Source organism: Ictidomys tridecemlineatus, chromosome 15 (genome assembly GCF_052094955.1).
Source record: "Ictidomys tridecemlineatus isolate mIctTri1 chromosome 15, mIctTri1.hap1, whole genome shotgun sequence".
Taxonomy (NCBI): domain Eukaryota; kingdom Metazoa; phylum Chordata; class Mammalia; order Rodentia; family Sciuridae; genus Ictidomys; species Ictidomys tridecemlineatus.
The window spans coordinates 17,922,189-17,931,357 of record NC_135491.1 but is presented as its reverse complement, the minus strand read 5'-3'; the positions used below and the strand labels follow the sequence as shown (position 1 = coordinate 17,931,357).

The 9,169-nt window shown below is 49.4% G+C and overlaps 1 protein-coding gene across 3 annotated transcripts; it reads right to left on the bottom strand.

Annotated features, from left to right (window-relative positions):
* Positions 1 to 1,350: 1,350 nt before the first annotated feature.
* Positions 1,351 to 8,966, bottom strand: Znf792 (zinc finger protein 792). 3 transcript variants are annotated; one of them, XM_078033104.1, is made up of 5 exons: positions 8,397 to 8,966; positions 6,648 to 8,081; positions 5,087 to 5,213; positions 4,461 to 4,583; positions 1,351 to 3,829 (listed from the first exon to the last, which is right to left on the bottom strand). In XM_078033104.1, the coding sequence occupies exons 2-5, from the start codon at positions 6,660 to 6,662 to the stop codon at positions 1,926 to 1,928; spliced, it is 2,169 nt and encodes a 722-aa protein (XP_077889230.1). In that variant the 5' UTR covers positions 6,663 to 8,081; positions 8,397 to 8,966; the 3' UTR covers positions 1,351 to 1,925. The 3 variants fall into 3 exon arrangements, with proteins under 3 accessions (XP_077889230.1, XP_021585714.1, XP_021585716.1); XM_021730039.3 differs by lacking the exon at positions 6,648 to 8,081; XM_021730041.3 differs by lacking the exon at positions 6,648 to 8,081 and having other exon boundaries at positions 5,087 to 5,171.
* Between the last annotated feature and the right edge of the window lie 203 nt (positions 8,967 to 9,169).

The window sequence follows — 9,169 nt, the reverse complement described above, 5'->3', positions numbered from 1 at the left end:
CGAAGACCCAATTGTCACCCCTGACCTTGGGACACTGCCCCCCTTAATCTTCATTGGATGGGATTTTCCCCAGAATTTTTTGTTCCCCAATAAAAGTCCACTCCCTGGCGTGTTCTGTCTCACTAGCCTCTTCAGTAAACCTCACTACCAAATAGGTGGCTGGAGGCTGGAGCTAGGAGGAGCTGTCCTGGAGTTGGTTAAAAGGTAATTAGAGTCTTGTCTCTTTAATTCAAAACTCCTTAGAGATTTCTCACGTTTCGAACCTTCATTCATGAAGCTGGTGCTGGTCGCGGGCTAAAGATATGTTTAATATCATAATTATGATAATGTATTTATCATAATTATGATATTAAATATCATAACATCATATGATACATGAGTAATGTATTTCAAAATTTATCAAATGTGTGCAGGTATAGTCAATTATTGTGTGACAATTATATTTTAACAAGACATTAAAAGAATTTGTTGCACCCATTTTAGAAAACTAGTAGATTTAGTAACCTTTATATTAACTCTGCCATCTCTCTCCTTATGCCTTGGCAAGCAAAGAATGTGACATCCATGGAGAACAGGATCCTTTCTCTTAGTAGAAAGGCCAGCAATGGCCTTGAGATGCATTGTGCATACAGCCTACAGTATGTTTAGATTATTTGCTCTCGCAGCAAACTTATTTGTAGGACAGACATGGTAAGATTCTGAGAATTTCAGCAAACCCTGAATTCTGCACAGCCACATTCAAAGGAAGCTTGTGGATGCACTTTTAGTGTAGATCCATTCCTGCTGGTTTGTGATAATCTCACCTATGCCCTATAATCATGCTCCATGTTTCTGTACAAATTATGGGTCCACCTGGGCTTGGAACATCTTGGTAAAGAGAGACATTTGTAAGCAGATGCTGAACCTCAGGTACCAGTTAAATAGCAACTGCTTAATACTGCTAGGGGAAAAGGGATACATTAGCTCCTGAAAGCTTCCACCTTATCTAGCATCCATAGGAAATCTCCCCTGTGCAGATTATTGGGTGAACGAGGTTCAGCATCTGTCTGATAGCTCCTCATAGAGCCTACTCTCAGAGCTTCTCTCTGGTGTGTTGTTGTGTTGAACAAAGAGGGACACCTCCTCTAAGTATGAACTGCTCCTAGATGCCTTAGAGGTCGTCACAACTGCCCCCTCCTTAGTATCCTAAGGTCATATTATGAAAATTCATAGCATTCAGACTGCAAAAATGGGCTCACCAAGCCACATGATCTTTCCTTAATACCCCTGGTGGGGGGGGGGGCAATGCACAAGGCCAGATCTGGGCTGAGTTGTTCTTTACCATCAAAATGTCCCTTCTGAGGCAGTAAATTTGGAGACACACATAACACTTCTTTAATTTAGTAGACATTTGCTCTGTTCTCATCCCACTCCTAAGAGTGATCAGAACACAGAGATTAAAGGTGGCTTTATCAATAAAGTCCTTATTATCACACAAAATAGCAATGTGAAGTAGGTATTTGGGCCAGGTAACACAGAGGCTGTATAAGTCCATCACAAGAATCACATTAGACCAATGTCCCTGAAAAAGGGAAACCCTTTCTGCAAGCTGCCAGTAGAACCACACTCAGGTCTTCATGGCTAAAAATGGATCATGTCCACAGATAAATCTGCCACAGGGGAAGGGAAGGACATCTTCCAATGGCCTCAGGCTACTGATCATTCTCTCCAGGGAGCAGAAAGAGCTCTGCCTTCCCTGAGTGTGTGGAGAGGCTGACGTACACTCTGGAGGTCTGTCAGTGGGATAGCTTCTGTTATAAATCCTCACAGTGACAGAACTCTGATAACATTCACGGTCGGAAAATGCAACTCAGCTCCTGGAAGCTTCCACCATATCGAGCATCCATAGGAAATCTCCCCAGTGCAGACTATTAGGTGACCAAGGTTCAACATCTGTCTGAGAGCTCCTCATAAAGCCTACTCTCAGAGCTTCTCTCCGGTGTGTGGTGTTGTGTTGAACAAGGAGGGAGTACATTCTCTATATTCCTTTCTCTGGCGTGAATTTTCTGATGCTGAATGAGGGTGGGCCTTCGGCTGAAGGCTTTTCCACATTCATTACACTCATAAGGCCTGTCTGGTTTGTGAACTTCCTGGTGCTGACTCAGATTTGACCTCTGTCTGAAGGTTTTCCCACATTCACTGCACTCAAAAGGCCGTTCACCAGTGTGAAGCCTCTGGTGGTTAATGAGGCTGGAGCTTTTGTTAAAGAATTTCCCACATTCACTACACTGATATGGTCGTTCACCAGTGTGAAGTCTCCGATGGCTATTAAGACTGGAGCTTTGGCTAAACAATTTCCCACATTCGTTGCACTCATAAGGCCGTTCACCAGTGTGAACTCTCTGATGTTTCATGAGGTCAGAGCTTCGGCTGAAGGCTTTCCCACATTCATTACACTCATAAGGCCTGTCTAGTTTGTGAACTTCCTGGTGCTGACTCAGATTTGACCTTTGTCTGAAGGTTTTCCCACATTCACTGCACTCAAAAGGCCGTTCACCAGTGTGAAGCCTCCGGTGGTTATTGAGGCTGAAGCTTTTGTTAAAGAATTTCCCACATTCACTACACTGATATGGTCGTTCACCAGTGTGAAGTCTCCAATGGCTCTTAAGACTGGAGCTTTGGCTAAACAATTTCCCACATTCGTTGCACTCATAAGGCCGTTCACCAGTGTGAACTCTCTGATGTTTCATGAGGTAAGAGCTTCGGCTGAAGGCTTTCCCACATTCACTGCACCTAAAAGGTCGTTCACCAGTGTGAACGGTCTGGTGTTGAATGAGACTAGCAATGTGTCTAAAGAATTTTCCACATTCATTGCACTTATAAGATCTTTCTCCAGTATGAACTCTCCAATGTTTAATTAGGCTGGAGTTGCAATTGAAGGATTTCCCACATTCCCTGCATTCATGAGCACTTCTACCAGTGTGAATCCTCTTATGATGAATGAGGTTGGAGCGATGGCTAAAGAATTTCCCACATTCACTGCATTCATATGGCTTTTCTCCAGTGTGAACCCTCTTATGTTGAATAAAGTTGGAACTTCGGCTAAAAAATTTCCCACAGTCGCTGCACACATGAGGGCTTTCACCGCTGTGAACTCTCTGATGCTTTATGAGACTGGAGTTTTGGCTAAAGAATTTGCCACATTCGCAGCACTCATAAGGTTTTCCTCTGCTGTGAACCCTCTGGTGTTGAATGAGACCGGTAACATGGCTAAAGAATATTCCACACTTGCTGCATTCATAAGGCCTTTCTCCAGCATGGATTCTCTGGTGCTGAACAAGTGTGGATTTGTCACTCAAAAATTCACCGTCCCTGAATTCACAGCTCTTGTTATGTCTTCGCATAGTTTGAGAATCCACTGCACCTTCACTGCTCCCGTGTGACTCCTCCACACTTGGAGTGACATGATGCTGCAGAGAGCCTGATGTGGTCGCAAAGTCCTTCCTGCTGTCCCTGCACATGAAAGTCTTCTCTGATGTGTGTTCTCTGAAGGTCTTCATAGGAGAGGCCCTGCCTTCCTCCCTTCTGACAGACCTGTCTGCATTCTGCTGTGCCTGTTGCTGGAGAGGACTTGCATTGACCTTGAACCCTCTTCCATTCACCTCACACATAGATAGCTTCTGCCTGGGATATGTTGCCTGGTAGTCTTTCAACTGTAGGCTATACGTGTCACAAGGGTAGGTCTTCTGGGTAGATAGAGCTGCCTTGGAATTCCTGTCCTGTGAAACTCCTTCTACAGAGACACTTTGTTCAGAAGGTAGCTTCTCACCCTCTCTTCCATGGCAAAGATCTGCAAACAGAGCAATGCTAGTGAAATTCCTATAAACTTTGATGAATACACCCCAGTACATATTCTTGTCCAACCCTGGAATGAGTCCATAGAATTGTTGGTAAGGTGAGAGGCCTCAGGACAAAGTAAAAAATGCTATGCTCTGCAGTCTTATGCTTGACCAAGTCACAAGACAAGAGAGGCCTTTATTAGAACCAAGAACAAAAGAATGGGGTACAGTACAGGGTGGAGAGGCCGTATCTCTAACTCACTTCTCTCCAAAGCCTTTTGGCCGAGTCTTCACTGCTGTAAACCTTTGAGGGCTATGCATCAGGCCAGGCCTGGGAAAATCTGATTCCAACTGAGTTTTCAAGCACTTAAAGGAAATATGCATATCTCAGGATTTACAAAATGGAATCCAACACTGGAGAGTGCTACTGAGGAAGCTGTAGCCAGAAGGAGACGTGGAGGCCAGAAAGGTGGGGCCCAGTCAGGAACCCAAAGTCAGAGCAGAGATGCCAAGTGGGCAATAGGGAAGGAAAGGTAGAGATGAGTGCAACCACTGGCTTTGGCACTAATGATGAATATAAGAAAAATGGTGGACTATTTTGAACACACTATTGACACCCCATCCTCCCCAGCTCCCACTCACCAGAACCAGGCCTGCCATAAGCCCCTCTTGCCATGGCCGTTGTCATATCCACTCTGTCAGGCACCCAGGGCTCTTTCCCCATATTCAGTTGGCCAACTATGTGGGACCTGAAAGATGTAAGTCCTGAGGGAAAGATAAGGAAGGTCAGTGGCCAGCACCTACCTGGGGGAACTAACCCACATCAGATCACAGAAAACTCAATATTACAAAAAGAACACACAGAGGAAGTCTGGCAGGAATATACAGGGAGCAAGTAGCCACCACACGAGCACTTGGAATTTCTGGCACTCAAGCACAGGAAATGTCAGCAAAGGACAGCAGAACCCAAACCACTGTCAGGGATCTAGACGACCATCCAGGTGAGGAGTGGCCAAATCAGATGGGCTCTACCAGGCTGACTGCTAGGCTCCTTGTGCCTGAACACTTCTCTGCAAGGCTCAGGCAGCAGGAGTGGGGCTGATCGGGGACACGAGGATACTGCACACAGCTCCGCCCTGGAACCCACAACACATGGACTGGAAAGTGGAAGCAGTTCCCATGGTCTGGCTGTGAGAAGAGCTGTCCCTTGAGCAAAGGGGACAGGCAGAGACAAGCTCAGGACACCTAGGAGGACATGACGGCCTTACCCAGTGAGGCTGTGAGTGCAAAGTTCTCCAGCATCACATCACAGTAGAGGAGCCTCTGAGCCTCGTCCAGCAGTCCCCACTCCTCCTGAGAGAAGTAAATGGTCACGTCCTCAAAGGTCACACAGCCCTGCCACGATGAGGACATTTCATTCTGTGATCAGTCTCTCTCCTCAGCATGCCCTACCCGTCCCCTGCTCACCCTCCTCCCTCACCCTGCTCCCCAGCTCCAGGAAGACCCAGGCCCAGTTCCTGCTTGCTCTTTTCTCCTGCTCCACATGACCATTCTGTCAGCCCACAGATGGCCACGGAGCCGTGGGCACCGGGACACCATCTAAGCTCTGGCCCTGACCTGGAGGGGCTAAACCCCTCTTCAACCCCCTTCCCTAGTGCCATCCACGTCGTGCTTCTCAGGCTCAAACAAAAGGGGGCTCCGTCTTTTCCCCTAATCCCCAGTGTGGATCCCCTGGGCCAAGAGCTCACTCCTGGGTGCGCTTCACTCCTTGAACAACTCTGGACCTCACCACTCCATGCTCGGAGTCACAGCTACCCTCTCCCCTGTCCATAGCACAGCCATCTCCATGGACTCCCACATGTCACTCTGCACATGGCACTCAGAGAGTGCTTGACAAATACAACCATGATCCCGTTCTGCCCTGGGCCTTTGGTGTCACCCACTGCCAAAGGTAACCTCACCTCTGCTTCTGAGACCTGACCTGCTCCTGGCTTCAACATGAACCACCCGGAGCACCCACAGATGAGGGGTCAGGTGTACTTGGCCCCCTCTATGTTCATCACTCACACTCAAAGCCAATCCCTCTGCTCTTCCTACTCCCATCCACAGTCTAGATCTTGAATGTCCCCCAAAGTCCCATATGTTGACAACTTGGTCCCCAGCCTGTGATGCTATTGGGAGGGGGTGGAACCTTTAGGAGGTGTGGCCTACTGGAAGGAAATTAGGTCCTTGAAGGGCACATTGGGATCCCAGCCCCTCCTCTCGCTTTGCTTCCTAGCCATCAAGAGCTGAACACACCTTCTCTTCCACAAGTACCACCATGATGGACTATGCATGCACGCTCAAAGCAAAAGGGCTAAGCCATGATGGACTGAAACCTCTAAAACCATGAGATACAACAAACGTTTCTTCCTTTTAAGCTGATTACCCCAGGATTTTGTCACAGCGATGTAAAGCTAACTAATACATCCCACCATCCCACAGCAACAATTGTTGCTGGCAACAATTCCAACTAATTACCTACCCCTGAGCCCATTCCTCAGCCTGACTGAAAATCCCCAGGTTCCATTAAGGGTCACTACAAAATTCTGGTAAGATCAGGGGGTGGATAAGGACAGCCCAAACCTCACTGGAGCGTTACTTCTCTGATTACCAACTCTCAATATCCATCTCCTATCTATGTCACTTGCCAGATGCTTTTATCCCACACAGCACCCCTCGCCATGACCACCACTCTTCCTCATCCATTTTTGTGATGCCAAACAAGCCAACCCTGATGCCCAAGCAAGATGTCCTACTCTCAGTTCTCCAGCCACACCTTACTCTTACCAGGATTGTCACCATGACCTGAAGATTCCATCCTCTTAAATCTGCCACCTATCTTCACTCTTGTTGACACATGGATGCCACAATTTGGATGTTTTGGAGAGGAGAGAGAGAGAGAGAGCCCCCCCCCATGAGAAAAGCAAGGGCTATTTCTTCAGAGCTGGCTAAACCAAAGGAGTCAGCCTCCATTGCTGAGGGTTTGGCAGAGGCTCAATGGGAGGCAGAACTGGGGGAAAGCATTATAATGGAGAACAGGGAGAGCTGCAGGTATGCCCTGACTAGAGGCAAAGGGCGAGGCTGGTGGATGTTGTTTGTAAGTGGACTCAACAGAAGCAGGGCGGTATGTATGATGGGTCGGGGGAACACATTTGGCTTTTTGTGTTTGGTCCTAAGTTGGACACAGGAACAACAATCACAGTTGTCAGTTATTAATCAAGCCTGGACCACACAGGTGGCCAATTGTCACTGAAGTTGTTACTTAATTAGCTGGACTAACACTAGAGATGGCAATCTGGCTTCCTGCAAGTCTGACTTGCAGCAGGCTGGCCTCCTGGGGTGTGTATGAACATGAGGGGGTGGTTTCCTGGGCAGGTTTCGGGACAGAGTGCCACTTTTACATATGGTCTGGCCATAGTTCAGTTTGCATATTGTTCTCATGCCCTTAATTAACACCTCCCCCCACCCGAACATATATTATCCATCCACTCAGAATCTCAGGAACATCAGAGATTCAACATGGCTAAAACCTAACCTATTTCCACCAAAAATTCTCGCTAGAACCAACCTTCTCTCTCAGTTAACAGATCATTCATCCTTCCTGCAGCTAAATCCCAGAACCATGGTGTCATTTGTCCTCCTTCTCACCTGCCCATCAGAAAGTCTGCTGAGCAGATCCAGAATCCACCTGCAGTTCTTCTACTGACCTGGACTACTGTAGTGGGCTACTCCTTGGCCTGCCTGATGTCCATCCTCACCACACATTCAAGTTTCCATTCTGAATCCACAGGGAGTCTGGTTAAGATCCAAGTCCTACCACCTTCATCTGCCGCAGTCGGCCTGGGCAAAATAACCCAGAGGTGACAAGCAACTTGAAGGTTATAAGGGGAACTACTTTATTGCGAGTGAACTCAGCAGGAACTGAGCAAGAACTCAAAGTAGCTGGCACCCAAGGTGGAAGGAGCCGCTTCTCTGCGGGACAGCAGAGGTACATATACCCAAATAATTACACACAACTTAACTCAGTTAACATTATCTAGATACAGCAGTCAGCCAATAAGGAATCCTCATCATCTTAATGGCTCCCTGGCATTGCTTCACAAACCACTCCTCCTGACAAACTGCCAGGCACCATCTTGACTTGATTTGCATCCCCAACATTCATCCTCTGCTCTAAATCCTCCAGGGCTCCCAGCACCTTCTGAGTGGGCTGCCTGGTTCCTGCAGACACAGAAACAGTAACCTCACATTTCCTGGCTCCCAACTCACTGCACACAAATACACACACCGACCCTCACAAACACTTGTACATGCAGGTTCCTGTGGGCTGAAAACCCTTTCTCCCTCACCCTTCAGAATGCAGAAATGGAAACTGCTCTATGTAATTCCTGGCCTGCATTCCAGGACCCTAAGCCTGGAATGACGTTCCCTGCCCCCCCCCCCCCCCCCCCGTTCTCTGACTCAAGCAGGGAGAGGAGCGCCAGGACCAAGAGGGTGGGGATCCCACCACAGACGGGCTGAAGACCACCTGCTCACCTGCCCGGGGTCCATCAACGCCGCCACAGCCATCGAGGCCTGGGAAAGGTCAGAGGCAGGTGACAGAGGTGGCTCTCAGGGACTCAGCCCCCCCCACCATCTATCCTGCCAGGCCCGGGTGAGACAGGACCCGGGCTGAGGGTGGCGCTGCGGTCCCCAGTGCCCCCTCCCTAAGCCGGTAAAAGGCGCACGCGGCCCAGGCCGCCTCTGCGGGTCGGAGAGCGCGCCGACCTCCAGACCCCGGCGGACACCCCAGTTCCAGGGGGTCCCGGCTGGTGCAAAGGCGGGACGGAGGGTCCGAGCTTCCCTGTCCTTCCTGCACGATGCGGAAAAGCCCCCGGGCAGGGTCAGCGGCTAGGCCCCACGTTCCCACCCGATCCAGGGTCTCGGGCTGCGGGGACTCAGAGCCGACACCGGGAAATGACTCGCGGGACGGTCGCGCAGGAAGTTCCGGCCTCCGCGTCCAGAAGTAAAGCCGCTCTCCTGCAGCCCCCGATGCACCAGCTGAGCCCCAGGACCCGGTCTCCGTCCCGCCCAAGGCCCCGCAGCGGGGGCGGGGCCCGGGGAGGCTCCGCCCCCTACGCCTTGCAGTCCGTGTTTTCCTCTTAAAGGGACCGTTCCCAGCGCTAGGTCGCACCCAGGACGGATCCCCCGCCCGTCCTGCCGGTGTGGGTATTGGTGAGCCCTTCACCCCTCACTCAGGGACCTAGATTCACATTGAAAACTGAAGTTAATACCTGATTGGCGGATCTTTGTGTACGAATATTAAGTAT

Bases quoted from the DNA above. Each gene is read 5' to 3' on its own strand.
- Znf792 (XM_021730039.3), bottom strand. From the start codon at position 8,429: ATGGCTGTGGCGGCGTTGATGGACCCCGGGCAG. The intron at 5,214-8,396 runs GTGAGCAGGTGG...TCATCGTGGCAG, and splicing joins CGTTGATGGACCCCGGGCAG to GGCTGTGTGACCTTTGAGGA. The intron at 3,830-4,460 runs GTGAGTGGGAGC...CTCTGTTTGCAG, and splicing joins TTATGGCAGGCCTGGTTCTG to ATCTTTGCCATGGAAGAGAG.